The sequence below is a fragment of the Carex rostrata genome, chromosome 30 (assembly GCF_964058835.1).
Source record: "Carex rostrata chromosome 30, lpCarRost1.2, whole genome shotgun sequence".
Lineage (NCBI taxonomy): Eukaryota > Viridiplantae > Streptophyta > Magnoliopsida > Poales > Cyperaceae > Carex > Carex rostrata.
This window is the reverse complement of record NC_135947.1, coordinates 4,050,179-4,067,160: the sequence shown is the minus strand read 5'-3', so window position 1 is coordinate 4,067,160 and position 16,982 is coordinate 4,050,179. Positions and strand designations below refer to the sequence as shown.

Genomic DNA, 16,982 nt, shown 5'->3' with positions numbered 1-16,982 from the left:
ACAAAAACAATTTTGGAAGTTAAATATTTACGAAAGAATTCTATATGCATTCTAGATTGTTTTATGTATGTGTATCCCTCATAGGAAGGGTCTTTTCCTTTGATTGGGAAAGGGGTCATGTAGACTATAGATGAAATTTGTGCATGGTGTTTGTAGACCAACTCTAAATAAAAAAAATAAGTAGATGGACCATTTGCAAGGTTTAACGCGACATATGGCTCTTTTTTCTATTCAGTTGAACTAGTGTATTTATACTCGGGCGGGTACGGGTACCCCGGGTATACCCGTCTCGGGTACGAGTACGTCTCGGGTACGGGTATACTCGGGTACAAGGGTATTCGGGTACAGGTATAGCGGGTATAATTTTCAAAACCCATACCCTACCCGTCCTATACCCTTACCCGTGTACCCTTGACGGGTAAGGCGGGTACGGGTACGGATAGGGCGGGTACGGGTTTTTTTTTTTTTTTTGCTGGTTTTTTTTTTGCTGTTTTTTTTTTCTGGTTTTTTTGTTTTTGTTTTTTTGTTGGTTTTTTTGGTTTTTTTTTGTTGGTTTGGGGGGGGGGGGGGGGAATCAGAATTTTTGAATTTTGAAATGGATGAACAGTAACTCGGGTATACAGGTACGGGTACTCGGGTAGTCGGGTACGGGTACTCGGGTAGTCGGGTACGGGTTTAATCGGGTACGGGTAAACTCGGGTAGGGTATGGTCGGGTATTGGTCCAAAATAACGGGTCCGGTCCGATTTTTGTCCGTACCCGCGTACCCGACCCATACCCGAGCTCGGGCACGGGTACCCCGGGCGGCGGGTACGGGCGGGTATACCCGACCCGGGTTTTTGCCAAACTCTAAGTTGAACGTATGGCACATACGTGTGAAAATTCGTATCCTCTGCATTAACTGAATCTTTTGAGATAATGAATTTCAATTATCCGATCTATTTTAAAATTTGTGCAGACTAGATTTGTACTAATTTTAAAGAGCCCTATAAGTTATAAGTAGGAACCGAATTAGCTCCATTTAAAATCAAACAGTTGAGATTCATTAACTCAAAAGGTTCTCTTTTGAGTTAATGTAGAGGATGCGCGTTCGGTATGTGAACTTAGGTCATGTTTGGTTGTGGACTAAAGTTAATGAGGCCTAACTTGGTTATTCTAACTTAGGTCGATCTATATTATTCATGTTTGATGGATATCTAAAGTTATATCTAGACTTAAATTATTCCTTGTTTGATAAGAATTTGATGGCTTCAGACATGATTTGATATTACAAATTATTTTGTCCTACAAAATTTGTAATAACAATAATAAAACTATTTTTTGTAAATTTTTTTCCATTTCATTTTGATTGAAAGAAATTGTACGAGAAAACGAGTTATGTATAAATTAATTCTATATCTTAGAGAAGCATATTGTATTTAATGAATCTTATTTAATTAAAGTTATATGTGTACTAATTTATTTGTCAAAAATGTGTTATTTGATGAACAAAAAATTATTATTTTTTAGTACAATTTAAAAAATATTTTATTTAATTATTTTTTAGATTGCATATTTTGTTGGTTTAGAAAGTTGTATCATTTGAAAAAAAAAATAATTCTATAATTGATAAAGTTATAAGTTTTCTTATACTCAAATGAAAAAAAAATTGTTTATTTTATATTTCTTAAAAAGTGATTAAAAATAATAAAAATAATGAAAAGTTAGGCCTCATACTCAATTAAAATTAAACCACCTACAAAGATAATTTAGTTTAGACCAATTTAGTCCGGCTTAAAGATCGACTTATTCCGTCTTAATTCGGCTCAATTAAACCACATTTGATGGAATAAGTGAGATCTAAAGTCCATATTCCACTGTTTTGTCCACAACCAAACATGACCTTAGCGTCTTAGCGGGCTGGGTTTAAACAGAAAAAATGGTAAAATGTTTGTCATGTTTAATGAGACACATTCCTCCTCCATTTCACATTGCATTGGAATCGTCCATTTACCTTCTTTTTCTTTTTCTTTTTCCTCTCCATTTCATATTCATTGGACACCTCCATTTCCGCCTTTTCATAAAAATATAAACGGATGGACCATGGACCATGGAGGCCCGGCTCCGCTGCAAAATGTTGCATCTATGTAAATTCTGACAATAGGCCCGGCCCACTTTTAATTAATTGAAGACAACTTCTCCCATGTTATTTTTTTTTACTAAATATGTATATTGGTTTGAATTTTTAGTATTAAATTTTATTTTAAAAATAATATAACGTGTTTAAAAAAAAAAAAAACTTTCCCCTTTAATGAGAAAATTCTATCTTCGTCCCAGGTTGAAAATTTCTTCCTTTTGGATAATTCAATGTTGAAATGTTTTATGATCTGGTTATTTCTATAAGACCAAATATGTTTCAACAGAATGATTTGCAGAGAATAGAAGCTTTGTTGATCCAGGCAAGTCTACATGTATACCCATATACATGCAAAAATAAAATACAAATACAAATATATTTGTATGTTTTTCCAGCAATGCCCTTTGAAGATTATATTAATATTGCTACTGATATTCGATCCATAATCGAGAACAATTTAATTGAAAATAACAAAAATTACATTAATTTTAGAAACTAACTAACAAGGAACTGGTAGGAAAACTTATTCTGATATCTCATTACAGGTGTAAAATCTACATCATGGTTGCATTGCATTGTATCTGCATATGGACAGCTCCAAGTGCCACGTTGTTACACCAGACATGATAGCTAATCCAATTCCAATTCCAGAAAGTTATGAAATCCATCTCCAAATCAAACACGATAATCTCTCTCTCTTCCCAGAGTTGCTTCCGTAGGTATCTCGGTACAGAACTGGACATCGGCACAGGAATCACAGACTCGGTCCCGTCTTCTATGTTGTAGCAAGCAGGGGGCTCATAGTTGTAGTCAGAGCAATAAGGGGGTCTGTTGTAGTAGCAATAAGGGGGCACGTAGTCGTAGTCGATCTCGTCGATGACTACACTTGCAATATTGATACTATGATAAGAGATGTTGGTTGATTTACTGTAAAGGCACATGTCCGTACTATTCTGAAAAGCTTTCTTTGCTTGATATACAATATGAAATTCCTATTTTGCAAACAATAACAACAACAATGACATTTAGATGATGAATATGAATACTAGAATCTTTTAGAGAAAACAAAAAAAAGCATTAAACATCCTTATGTTTGCAGTACATAAGTACGTACCGGAGATGACGAGGTGTTGGGGTTGAGTTCAGATACTGACACGGATACAATGGAGAAGCGAATGTGTGTATCTGGCGCATCAGATTGGAGTTTAGACAAGCAATAGAATCCTGCGGTTAATCCGAAAAAAATGAGAGCTAGTATAATCCACATTAGTAAAGAGCACATTGTCTCCCGAGATACACAATTGCAGCATGGCTTCGGACTGGGATCCGCTTTGATCATCTCTCCTACAAACTTATAACTGGAAACTCTTGGAAACGCCCAAGTAACCTTCTGTTGATGTTCTTGAAAACAATGAGATCCATCAGGTAATCTTTTATAGTTAATTATTATAAGAATCTTTATTCTGCCCTTCAAAATATAGATGAACTAATTATAATATATTAAAATTTAAAATAGATATATAGTACTATTTTGAGAGCAATAGTTATTATATTGAGCGTTCAGAGAAACCTTTTCTCTTAATGTACACTTAATTTGTTCTTATTTAAAGCTCTTCTATTAAAATAAAATCTCGAAATGGCTGTTATTGATATTTTATTTTCTAATAAAAATACAAAATAAGAAGAGTAATATGAAAATAAAGTTCATATTTTCAGCAATGCAATTATAAAAATATGATTGATAAAATTTATACTTGTATATTCTGAACCAAAAATGGCTTGTAAGATTTTTTTTTTTTTTAAAATTGCACTTGATAAATTCTTTTAAAAAGGAAATCTCGAAAATGGCTGTTACTATTTTTTTATTTTTCTAATAATATTACAAACTAAGCAAAATCATAAAGTATACATTTAATGATTTTGAAAATTATATATAAATTTTATCTAAGAAAAGTAATATGACAAGAAAGTTTATAGTCTCAGCAATGTAATTATAAAAATATAATTGATGAAATTAATACTTACAAACCAAAAATGTCTTAAATAAATTCACTTAAATAAAGTGGAGTTTTTTCCATACAGAGGGTATCTTTTATGCAGATTGATATCACAAATTTTTACACTATATTTTAGAGTGGATGCTTCATTTTTTTTCAGGTCACAATTAATGTTGTATGCATATGTAAAATTGTAAATAGATCCAAAATTTAAATATACGACCATTAATTTTTGAACGTTCGTTACTTTTGTCATGAGCTAACTTGTAAATGTATTGATCTTATAATAGAATAAATACTATTTATTTCCTTTACTTAATTTTCATATTTAGTTGGAAAATGTAGAGCATATAATCCTTGTGTACGTTATACTTCTGCCAAAGAAGTAATTTTTTTTCTATAGGCCATGGCTCGATACACAGGAAAAATGATATGCATCAAAGGTTTAAATAGCGTTTATCGTGTCATAGCAGACTGGTTATAAAAACAGCGCTATGCTCAAATAGCGCCGCTATAGCGCTGATAACACCATAGCTTTTATGGTCTAAAAACGCTATAGCGCGCTATTTAGAACATTGAATTATGCATTAATATTTTACTTAAAAATGTTACAATAAAAAGAAATGTTGTTCGTTTTTTTTGGTACAATCGAATGATCTAGAGCATAATATATTTACAAATATATGTCATTTCCTTTTAACAATGATATATCGGATTGTCTGCAGAAAAATAGATCCAATATAAAATTTTATTAAAACATATAAACATATGTTTTAAATTTCTGACAGGCTAATGTATAACGATTTATAAACTTTTCAAGAAATATCAATTCAAGATCCATCTTTTTCTTTTATTGATTGCCGGAATGTTTGATTTCTCGAGATTAACTAAATCTTTCTATCACAAAATTTTCCGTTCAAAAAATAATTTTTTTTCATGATAATAAAAACTCAACGGGCCTAAGCAACGCGAGACTTCGGCCCTAATGTGTTCTTACTTGAGTTTATTTAGATAGTACTTAAAATTTTTAGTACCGACTCAATATAAATTTAAGAGTGAGGTCTTAATATGTTAATATATTTTATTATGTTTAATTATTTTTCATAATTTAAGTTACTTTATTCAAGATCCACTGTTTGATTTATATTTAATGATTTTAATTATATGTAACTCGCGTGATCATGTGTCGTGTCGTACTGTAATTGGATCTTTCGTGTGCCGTATCATATCGTGTCAAATTTTCAAAAGATAATCACGATACCAGACAAGCGAGTCACACCACGTAGCCGATACACATACCATGCCATTTTTCCCACTCTAAATTGAGAGTATAGTATGTAACATGCATATTACACATGTCATTTTTCGTTTTTAAAATTCAAACAGTCGATCTGAACCATTTAACATGATCTTTATATAAAAAAGTACTTGAAGACTAAAATTTTATATTTTGTAATTCTTTTTACTATTCTTAGATAAATAGAAAATCACTTTATTTGAAAATTTTAGATCATCCAAAAAAAGTGGTTTTCTACCCATCTAAAAAATTACAGCAAACTAATTCTAAAAAAGTATACAATTTTGTCACATATCCATATGAAAATCATGTTAAACGGTTGGAATCAACATAATTAGTAATTTTATGCGGATTATGACAAAAAATAATAATTTTTAATTTTTATGTTGATTTTTAGTTGCTTATAATTTTCAAAAAAAATTTGGCTTACTTGTTTACTTGTATTAATTTCTCTTATTTCTTTTTTTCTTCGACTAATTTTTAGATAAAAAAAAATTGCGAAGTTAAATATTTAGGAGAGAATTCTATATGTATTCTAGATTGTTTCATGCATATCCTTAAAAAAAATTTACCGGAGATTTCACAAGCGATTGAATATGGAGGGCAGTTAGCAGGGGCGGACCCGTGTTGATCCACGGGGCCGGATTTTGTAATTTAATGGAAAAAACAGATACAATTTCATTTTGCCCCTTCCTGGAAATGAGTTTGCCCCTCTTTGAAACCATTGTAGTGGAGTGTAGAAGGATTGGAGAGACGAAGAAGAAAGAAAAAAAAAGTATTTTTTTCTGTTTTCTTATAATTTATGAGCTTGCCGCTCTTTTTCTCTCAAGCAATTGTTGAGATGTGGAGAAGAAATGGGGGAGAAAGGGAAATGGAATAACTTTCCTGTTTAACATATGGGGTGGGCTTTAAAGACCTTTTATGTTATATCTATAAAGAAATAAATATGAAAGATTATATATTATGGTGAGGTAACTTATTTAGGTCACCAGAAATTAAAGAGGGTGGGGAGTGAAGTTATTGTAGGATTTATTTCAATAGTTTTTATTTATTTATTTCAATGTCTTATTTCAGTATATTTAATTTCATCTGGAACAAATGAACAATGTAATTTGAGTGAGTCTATGGTACTATGCATATTACGATTTGGCACCGTGCTACGGTTCTATATTTAAGTTTTCAAATTCTAATGGTCGATCCGAACCGTTCATCTTTTTCTCCATATTAATATGTGTTTGGAGACCAAATTTTACATTTTTTGAAAAATTTTTACTATTTTTTTAGATTTATTAAAAATCACTGTTTTTGGATGGTCCAGAATTTTCAGATCAAGTGATTTTCTAAATATCTAAAAAAATAGTAAAAAAATTTCAAAAAAATGTAAAATTTGGTCTCCAAACACATATTAATATAGAGAACAAGATGAACGGTTCGGATCGACCGTTAGGATTTGAAAACTCGAATATAGAGCCGTAGCACGGTAACAACCCGTGATATGCATAGTACCATAGACTCACTCATGTAATTTTGTTAAACTATCTTCAATATATATATATATGCATACACCTGCGGGTTCAAATAATAAAAAAAAGAGTATATTCTTTAATTTTTTTACATATCCAAAATTTAAGGTAGCTAAATTATTATGTTGATTATTTTATATATAGTATCCGATTAGTTATTGGATTTGAACCCAATAAGCTATTTGAATCCAATTTCTGTTCCTCCCTGACAAAAATCTTGCGTCCACCCTGGTAGTTAGTTCCATAATAAAAATATCTAAAAACGGATTTTTTTTTTTAAATAATGTGATAATAAATACAAAAGGCTATTAATTGAGCTATTTTAGAGCTCGAGCTGATTCAAATTTGGGTTAGTATGAGGTTGATAGCTTCACTAATTTTTAACTCGAGACAATCTAATTTATAAACAAATAATGCTTAGAGTTAAATCAATTCACTAGCTGGATTTTATTTTATTTTTTAAAATTGACCCGAAGGTCCCGAACTATCTAATTATAGTTAATGTAGCATCATATTTGAACTGTATGACATAATTGAAAGGATAATAGAAGGGGATTTACTTTCTTTTTGGGCCTTTATTGGGCCAAGAAGGCAGCGCTTGTGATGTGAACTCGGTGAAACCCAACCGATGAACTTGGCAACTGTAAGAAAAGAAAGAAAGGTTTGTCGCCTAGAAATGAAAAGAAATGAAAATCTCTTTTTCCTTCAACCTAAACCCAAAATCTGAATCGCACTTCACTTCGCCACTTTGATTCTCAAGCGGGGATATTCAAATCCACGGCCGAAATCTAATCGAAAAAGTCTCTTTCCTTCCTTGCAGGTGAATTTTAATTCTGCGATTTTTCCCCTTTCAGCTGCTCCTAGGGTTTACAATCCTTTTGAGTAATGTAATTTCACTTCTTTCCTTTTATTTTAGTTTTTTCGGTGTCGGATACTGCCATCGTTTAGTATTTGTGTATTTCCCTTATTCTAGTGAATACCATCTTCTTGAGTCTTGGCTTAGTTTGAAGAAGTTGCTATTGTGCTTTTGTTTTTTTGTTTTTAGAAACTGAAAGGTGTTCGAGGAAATGCCTCTGAGAGCTGCTAATTAAACAACGTAACGAAGATGACTAATATCTCAAGCATAGCAAATTGTGACTTCATAAGCGGGTTGCCTGACCCGATACTTCACCGCATCTTAGAGTGTTTGAAGGCAAAAGAGGCGGTGCGAACATGCGTGTTGTCAAAGAGGTGGCAGCACGTGTGGACCTCTTTACCCTCCCTCGACTTCAATTTTGACTTCACCTTTGACGATGATTTTGATTTGTTTCAAGGACGGATACTTTCAGAATCAGAAGATGATGATGATCGTCCTTATATGAAAAGTTATGATGCTTTTAGGGAGAAAGTTGTTTCTCGGAGGTTTGTAAAATTTGTGAACACTTTCTTGCTGAGGCGCAAGCCCTTGGATTTGGATGTCTTTCGTTTGTTTTGTCATAGACTCTGCTCAAGGGATGTTGGGTTTGAAACAGACTGGATCCATTATGCCGTGAACCATAACATTCGAATTCTCCATCTTTCGCTTGTTGGTTCCGAGCCATGGTGCATTTACACCTGCACATCATTAGAAGAACTATACCTTTATCAAATTTCTATAGATTCACCTGATCAGATTGTAAATCTTCCTAACCTTAGAAAGCTAAACATTTGTTCAGTGGATCTTAACCCTAAGCATGTGAAGAACCTTCTTTCTGGATGCCCAGTTCTAGAATTTCTTAGGCTAGATACTTGCTTTTTCAGTGAATGCATAATTTCTCATGAATGTCTAAAGCATCTAGCTATTGTGAATTGTATGATAGAAGGAACCCAATTGTTTATTAGTACTCCTAATCTCCTTTCATTTTTGTATGATGGTAAATTATCATCATCATATAAAACAACTATAAACATGCCATCTCTAACATCCTCATGTTTAATGAGTCGTGATAATTACGTGAGCACTTCCTTGGAGGGAATGGCTACTTTTCTTCGTTTCCTTGCAAATGTTGAGCTTCTAGAGTTACATTTCCAGTGCGTTTGGAACAAGGTATGATATTCTCATTTTGTAAGTAATGCTAATTTTAATTTCTGTAAGATCTTAACCTGATAAAAAGGGTGTAGGAGCTATGTTATTTTATATTGTACGCCTTCAACAGGTCCTGAATTAGTGTAATCTAACTGCACAATAGCAAAATTCTGATTGAATGCTTAAATAAATAATTTAAAAAAATAAAGTTAAGTGTGTATTTATGAAAAGTTTCTGCTCATATATTCTAAGTACTACATTTGTACTTGATTGATATGTGTTAAATTCAATGCTTAACTTGGTTCTGACTTTGTATATACTTTCCAAATTTAGGAATGGTTACAACATGTATTGCCGCTTGAATTGCAAATATTTGAGAAACTGGAGAATGTCACTGTTGCTTTTTGTATGTTTTCCTGTTTTCAAATGGTAACTTGGGTCCTAAAGAGTTCGCCGAACTTAAAGAAGCTTACAATACTACAACGTGAAGGATGTGTAAGTTTTTCCCCCAATATTACGAAATTTTTCATCTTAGTATTTTCACTTGCATGGTTTAAGTAAAGACCTCATTTGTTATTGGTTGCAGTTGTCTTATGATGAAAACCGAGCATCTTCATCCCTTGAGTTAACTAACGCCTCATTGACGATTGCAGCATCTTCAAACAAAAAGCTTGAGATAGTTGAGGTAAAGTACTGGATATATGATAAGATGGTACGACGATTGGTGGATACTTTGATGGATTGTACAAAGGAATTAAAAAATCTAAAGTTCCATTTGTCCAAGTACGAAAGTACTAAACAATATTTAAAAATATGACCGGTTGAGTTTTTGATTTGGAGTTTTCTGTAATTTGCTTGTTGCTACTTAAAACTTAATATATATTAGTAGTAATATGGCTTTGTAAGTCAGCATTTATTTTGTGATTTAATATTGTTTACATTTGGTTGGAATACTATATTTGTTTTTGTTGTCTCAACTAATTAATTCAGGTATAATTTTCTATTATTTGGGAGTTCTTGCAATAGTTATGTTGGGTCATACATCAATTTGGATTGCATTGGATTTCAGTAGAGCAGTTGAGAATGTATTTACTGCTATGAATTGTTAAAATGTTTTTGTTTTCTATAACTGAATCAGAGGTTATTACTAAACCCAAATCAGTTTGAGCTTGTGTACTGTGCAGAGTCAGGCACGTGTGCTGGCAGTTGGGTTGTGTTTTAAGTTTATGACTTCAAAAGTTCAAATGCATGTCCTCTTAATTTTATCTGATTTTTAAACCAACTTATGCGTTTAGGATTTTTTGCCAATTTTCAGTATTTAAAAATGTGGAGATAAGACTCAATAAATGCTTATTTTTTGCTATATTAAGCTGCTATATCCAGTAACATTCTGCTAAGGGAATTGGTACAACCCGTACTCTCTTGGTACAAATAAATCACTTTTCCATACAGGGTCTCCTTTTATGCAGATTGATATCACAATTTTTTTCGAAAGAAAAAAGTACTAGTCCTAATATTTTAAATGGAAACGTACAATTGAAACGAATGGATCAAATTCATATAAAAATCCCTCCCGAATTCTAAAGGATAAAAATAGTAAAATCGCCTAGTACATCAAAGCACATTTTCCTCACATTTTCCTTTCTATTCAAATCACTCAAAGAAACCTCCTTCTAAGATGGTGCGTACTTACAATAGCAAAACATTATCAATAATTGGCCCACACTGGAACATGAAATTTCATATGGTGATGTGAGCTAAGGAAGAGACGCGGGTTGTATTTTCGGTAGCCACAATCTGCAAAACAACGTTCTTGAAATGTTTTATGACCTGGTTGTATTTGTATGAGATTATGTTTCTACATAATGAATGTGTAGAGAATAGAGGCTTTGTTGATCTTGGCAGGTCGTGTACCCATATATGCATGTCAAATTATTTTGGAAGATTAGATTGCTTCTGATATTCCATACTTGAAGAACAATTTAATTTGATATTACAAAAACTATATTGATCTGACAAAGTAACTGGTAGGAATTTTTTTTTTCCTGATATTCTATTACAGGTGTATAATCTACATGATGGTTGCATTGCATGGTATCAACGTATCAACAGCTCCAAGTGTGACGTTGTTACACCAGACATGATAGCCATGGCTATTCGAATTTCTGTAATCAGTAAGGAAATACATCTCCAAATCAAGCACGGTAATCTCTCTCTCTCTTCCCAGAGTTGCTTCCATAGGTATCTCGGTACAGATTCAGACAGCACAGGAATCACAAATTCACTCCAGGATACCATGTTGAAGTAAGCATGGGGCTCGTACTCGTAGTCATAGCAATAAGGGGGACTGTAGTTGTAGCAATAAAGGGGCTCGTAGTCGTAGTCGATCTCGTCAACTACACTTGCAATATTGATATCAATATGACATGTTTTGGTTGATTTACCGAAAAGGCACATGTCCGTACTATTCTCGAAAGCTTTCTTTGCTTGAAATACAATGTGAAATTCCTATTTTGCAAACAATAACAACAACAGTGACATTTAGATGATGAATATGAATACCATAATACAAAACTGGAAACTAGTCCGATTCTGATTTATTTCGGCTAAACCACCTGGTGTGGTTCGGATTTAATAACAGTGCTTCAATCCATTCAAACTCCATTTAAGCAATCCAAACTTATCTTTTGACCCTTTAGAACTAATTTTTTTGTTTTTTTATATGAAATCTTAGTTATTTTAAATCGTCAACTTTTATTTGGAAAATTATGTGATATCAATCAGCATGAAGGGAGACGCCCATTGTTAAGAAGGAAAATCATACAAATTTACTTATTTAATGGAAAACGCTAATTTAAGAGCAAGAATTGTATTAGTACGCACAGTGAGATTTTTTTTGTTGCTAAATTTATCTTTGACTCTCATGAGCATTTAATGCACGCTAATAAAAAAAAGTTTAAACAAAGAAATATATGCAATACGGAAATTAATTTCACAGTCACTAGAATGGAAACTGATTTTGATTAAGAGCGTGAACTATACAAATTAAATGCAAACCCCATTAAAGTAAATTTAAAAATATAAAAATAGATTAACTTATAAAATTTGAATATATAAAATAACTTATAAATTAACTTATAAAATGTTCATTCCTTTGACTGCTTGACCTTGTAGCAAATAAACTCGAAACTTTCAAAATTTTGCGTGTACATGCATCACTCATGAAGTATATGGATTTCAACGGTTTGAATTCGATATTTGAAATCGATCCGATATACTTTGGGAGTTGTGCTCACCAAACTCTCTTGGTGAGCACATCACACCCTAGCTTTACTCACAACTGATTTATTTCCATAATTAATAGCATCTTAATAGAAACTATCTTATAAACAAATTAATCGAATTGTTAATTAGTGCACAAAAATCTGTATTATGAATTTGTGATCCTTCTTAGATCTTTCTCCTCCGTATGTCTCTGATATATGTTGGTTACTTCCATATTTAACATACATATATATTTATATAAACTTTTAATACATTATGTAATAACATAGATTTTCTAAGTACGAGTATTTTATAATTTATCAAAGGAACAAGTGAACAACATTATTTTTATAATGTGGTTCTTAGTTAAAATTCGTAAGAAATACGAGTTAAGAGTTTATGTTTTATCTCACGTACTTAATGTATTATTTTTATTTTCATATAAAAGATGAGGTTCATGCCCACATTTATATTATTTTTCACATGTTGTAAGTTGTACCTATTCAATGTCAATACAAGTGGTATATTTTTATTTAAAAAATGAACGGTCCAACAAGTTGCGTTGTTCATCTGTTTCAATTACTGTAATTATCGAATCTTCCATGGTTCTGTTTCTATTATACAACCACGATTTGCTTCAGGCAAATTGCATCTTCAATTAATTGCAGAGGATGAGTGGAGTACTTGGTCGGGGTGGCAAAACATAAAATTGGCGAAACAGCAACACATACACTTGCATAGAAATAAATTCTCTCAAATTCATGCAAGTCAAAACTTTTGTGATGTAGCAGAAAATAAACAAATGAGAGTTACTGTCCTCTTAAAAAAACTAATACAGATTTTAGCAAATTCCAAACAGAATAAAAACAAAATGCTTCTGAGCTTTGTGTACTACAGATCCAAAATATAACTTAGTTTGAAGCAGCTGCAGCAGCTCTCTTCTTTGGTGCTGCCTCAGTTCCTGTTACATTTCAATGGAAAAGCACTTTATTTTCCATTCCAAAATCTGATAACATTCACCTAAGTGCAAAAGCTTTTACAAAATACACGGGGGAGACAAGAGAACAAAAAATATGATTAAGATGGCATAATCTTATCAAATTAAATTTGGTTAAGAAATTTAAGTGCTTTAATCAAGTTAAATTTGGAAAATATTCTGGGACAATTCTAATGACTATATTGCTTAATTAGGGCATATGACAACTAATTAAATTAATGTAAGTTGAAAAGAAAATGACTAGTAATTTGGGTTTATATTGACAACATGAGTTGCCTGACTTGTTAAAGCAAACTCTGGAAAAAAAGCTAAATATTTTGGCTTCAATTCACTTCAGCTTAAACAAAGACCACTTTACAGCGGCAATAACTTGTCAAGTCTTCATGTACTTCATTTTGCACAATTTACAAAACCTCAATGAAAGAAAATGGAGTTTTACCTTCTCTGAAGTTACTCTTGAACCTCCTAGGTAAATGACGAAGGTACCTCATCCTTCCTGTGCCAGTTGTCTTCCTCCTGATTGCCTTCACACTCCAGTTATCTGCACAATGAATTAAATTAGCTTCAAATAAATGCAAAACTCTTAGAAGAAGGCCAATCAGATGGGTAAACCTTAATTTCAAGTGCACATTTTTTTCAAGGGCAAATAATACAAAAGATATTAAGTTGCAATTCAGTAAGTAGGGGTGTTTAATTCTGCAAAATTAAAATAGAATACACAAAATTGATTCAGAAATTATGTTTTAATGAGACTTCATATTCCTGTCTCAACATCTCTAGTAAATTGAATGTGTCCTATACCTATCCAATCAGTAATGCAGAGATCAGATCAAAACAATCACGCCTACAGATTTTTAACCTAAAAACAAAATTTCATCAAAAATACATCCCCACACCATAATCAACCATGAGCAAGTAAACTAATCCAAAATTGAATAAATAAACTGTAAAAGAAACAAATCTGGCATACACTTGCGGATGCGAGCGGAGGGGTAACCACAGGAACCGCATCTGCTCTTTTGGAGATGGAAGCTTCTACGGCCACACCTCACGCACAGCGTGTGCGTCTTGTTCCTCCTCTTACCGAAACTTCCCGTTCCCTTGCCCTAGAAAGCAAGAAGAGGTAAAAACTATCGTTAAGCGTTCGGGATAACTATCTAGCTAGGGTTTTAGATATCAGGATTGTACGTACCATTTTTCCCTTGGTTCGCGCCGCCGCACTAAATGGAAGAGAAAAACCCTAGTGATATGCGGCGAGGGATTATATACGGTGTTTCTTTGATTAAACCTCCTGTCAAATGACAGAACTGCCCTCTAACGACTTATTGAGGAGAGTTGGAGACGAATTCGCATCCCCGAAAGTTATATGTGAAAAATCTGAACAGTTTAAATTTCTTCTTTACGAATCTCAAAGCACAATAATATAGGTCTCCCTGTGCTGAACAATAGGGCCAGGGAACTGCATTTTGAAACTTTATGAAAATTTATAGACTCGGATTAATTTTGTTCTCTTCTAAACTTCTACCTATAATTAGGGTTAAATTTAAAGTTACAGTTATAATAAATTTTTGAATTCTGATTGTAGTTAGAGTTAGAAGTCAAAGTATTAGAAATTAAAATTCTAGTATTGAAAATTGTAAGTAAGATCATTATTTTTTATCTAGTGCTCATTAGTTAATAGATTTGAACTCAATAAGTTATTTAAATCTGATTTGTTATTTCTTGTTTCTTCTGACGGAAATTATGAATCCGTCTCTGATTCTGAATAGATACCGAAGAGAATTTGGCTCAGCTTTAGACTAACTAAAAGTTTGACATATCTCAGACTACGAACTTGTGGGAGGTTTGTCAATTTGTTATGGAAGACATATTAAAAAAGATTAGACGTGTCTATGCAAGAGCTAATGTAAGAATTAATAATGGAAGTCATTTGATCTCTATTTTCAAAAAAATATATCAATATATTGATTTCTATATAATTTATAATAAAATATTATGTTACTGTAAAATTGATCGTCATTCTCTATAAGAAAATTTTATATAATTGATTCTATATATATTTAATTTTTATAGTTCGAAAATCTGATTCCGCCCTTTAGCTACGAGCTCTTTGCCAATAAAAATAATAATAATTTTTTTTTTTTACGCTACCTCTTCCACAGAGTTTGTTTGATTGGAATCAAATCACGCGAGATATAATTTTATGAGTATAAACATTTATACTCTGTAATCGAAATGAATATAAGTTTATCAACAATATCTGCATTGTGAACTTTACAAATTAGTATTTTTGTTTTTATCTTGAGCTGAAACTAATTATTTTAGATGCCGCAATAACAGGATGCTTTATATTTATAATCTGTAAATCAAGTATCGTACCTAAACAGTTATTGAATTTTGTATTTATTTTAATCAAGTTGCTCCGTAACTTTTTCATTTAAATACTAATAGAATATGTCCTTCAGTTATCTTTTCAGTTCAAGAAAATAATAAAATAATGACGCGGATGAATGAGCATATTTAGTTAGTATTTTAGATGTAAAATTTATAGAATAACTCGATTGAAACAATTAAAAATTTCAATAGATATAAAAAGACAAATTAAATTTAAGTGATCAATTCATGATAAAAGATAAAATTTAGCAATATCCGACAAAATTTACCCTGTATCTTTTTTCGTTTATATCAATCTTGCCAATTATTTTTCCTGAGCTGTCATTCTACCTGCAAATTATTTTTCTTTTTATAGGAAAAGATAGCGCCTATCAAAATTTATGTGTTGTGTCTTGACTTAACTTTTTATAACTAAAATATAAATTTAAAATTTAAAGAAATATTTTGTCAGGTACTATTCTATTATCTAAAAAGAGAAACGCGATACCTTAGGAGTGTATATTAAAAATATAGTTTATCTGGAGGTCATGAGCGGGAATAAAGTATGAAACATATTAATTTAACATTTCTAATTTTATTATATGTTTTCAATTGTAGCAATTGAATATTTACTTTTTATCTAACAAATATAGAGTGTATAATATAGCTACTATTATGATATGTTCAATCTGCACTAAGTTGAAATTATTTCCCATTAAACTTTATCATATCAATTGATTTTTATTAATAATTTTAATTTAAAACCAATATTTTTTTAATATCATTCATAGATATTGTTGAGTAATTATTCTTTTCATTGGTCTATTTTTTATGAAAATATGTCATTTTGTTATGAGAATTTTTTCTTTTATAATATGTCCACCAGCAAAATAATAGTTTATATATATATATATATATATATAATGCAGTTTATTTTTTTTGTTTATTAATATATATATATATGAGTGTGGCTAATTTGCTACCGGAAGCACTTCGGCCGAGGTGCTTCCGGGGTTATATTTTAGTGTGTGATGATCAAACAACAAATCTAAACCGTTAGATGTTCAATCTATTATAAAATCTACTTGGAGACCAAATTTTACATTTTTTGGAATTTTTTTTACTATTTATTAAGATGGTTTGAAATCGCTGTTTTTATTAAAATTCTGCACCATTAAAAAACAGCGATTTCAAACCATCTTAATAAATAGTAAAAAAAATTCCAAAAAATGTAAAATTTGGTCTCCAAGTAGATTTTATAATAGATTGAACATCTAACGGTTTAGATTTGTTGTTTGATCATCACACACTAAAATATAACCCCGGAAGCACCTCGGCCGAAGTGCTTCCGGTAGCAAATTAGCCACACTAT

The 16,982-nt window shown here is 31.7% G+C and overlaps 2 protein-coding genes across 3 annotated transcripts; one reads left to right on the top strand and one right to left on the bottom strand.

Annotated features, from left to right (window-relative positions):
• The first annotated feature begins 7,611 nt into the window (after positions 1-7,611).
• LOC144547102 (F-box/FBD/LRR-repeat protein At1g13570-like) lies at positions 7,612-9,982 on the top strand. Of its 2 annotated transcripts, none has more exons than XM_078295710.1 (4): positions 7,612-7,752; positions 7,978-8,997; positions 9,310-9,471; positions 9,563-9,982. In XM_078295710.1, exons 2-4 carry the CDS (start codon positions 8,038-8,040, stop codon positions 9,791-9,793), a joined length of 1,353 nt encoding a protein of 450 aa, XP_078151836.1. In that variant the 5' UTR covers positions 7,612-7,752; positions 7,978-8,037; the 3' UTR covers positions 9,794-9,982. The 2 variants fall into 2 exon arrangements, with proteins under 2 accessions (XP_078151836.1, XP_078151835.1); XM_078295709.1 differs by having other exon boundaries at positions 7,627-7,819.
• Positions 9,983-12,977: 2,995 nt separating this feature from the next.
• On the bottom strand, positions 12,978-14,563 carry LOC144546901 (large ribosomal subunit protein eL37z-like). The gene is made up of 4 exons (XM_078295487.1): positions 14,430-14,563; positions 14,208-14,343; positions 13,677-13,778; positions 12,978-13,201 (listed from the first exon to the last, which is right to left on the bottom strand). The coding sequence occupies exons 1-4, from the start codon at positions 14,430-14,432 to the stop codon at positions 13,152-13,154; spliced, it is 291 nt and encodes a 96-aa protein (XP_078151613.1). The 5' UTR covers positions 14,433-14,563; the 3' UTR covers positions 12,978-13,151.
• Positions 14,564-16,982: the final 2,419 nt, after the last annotated feature.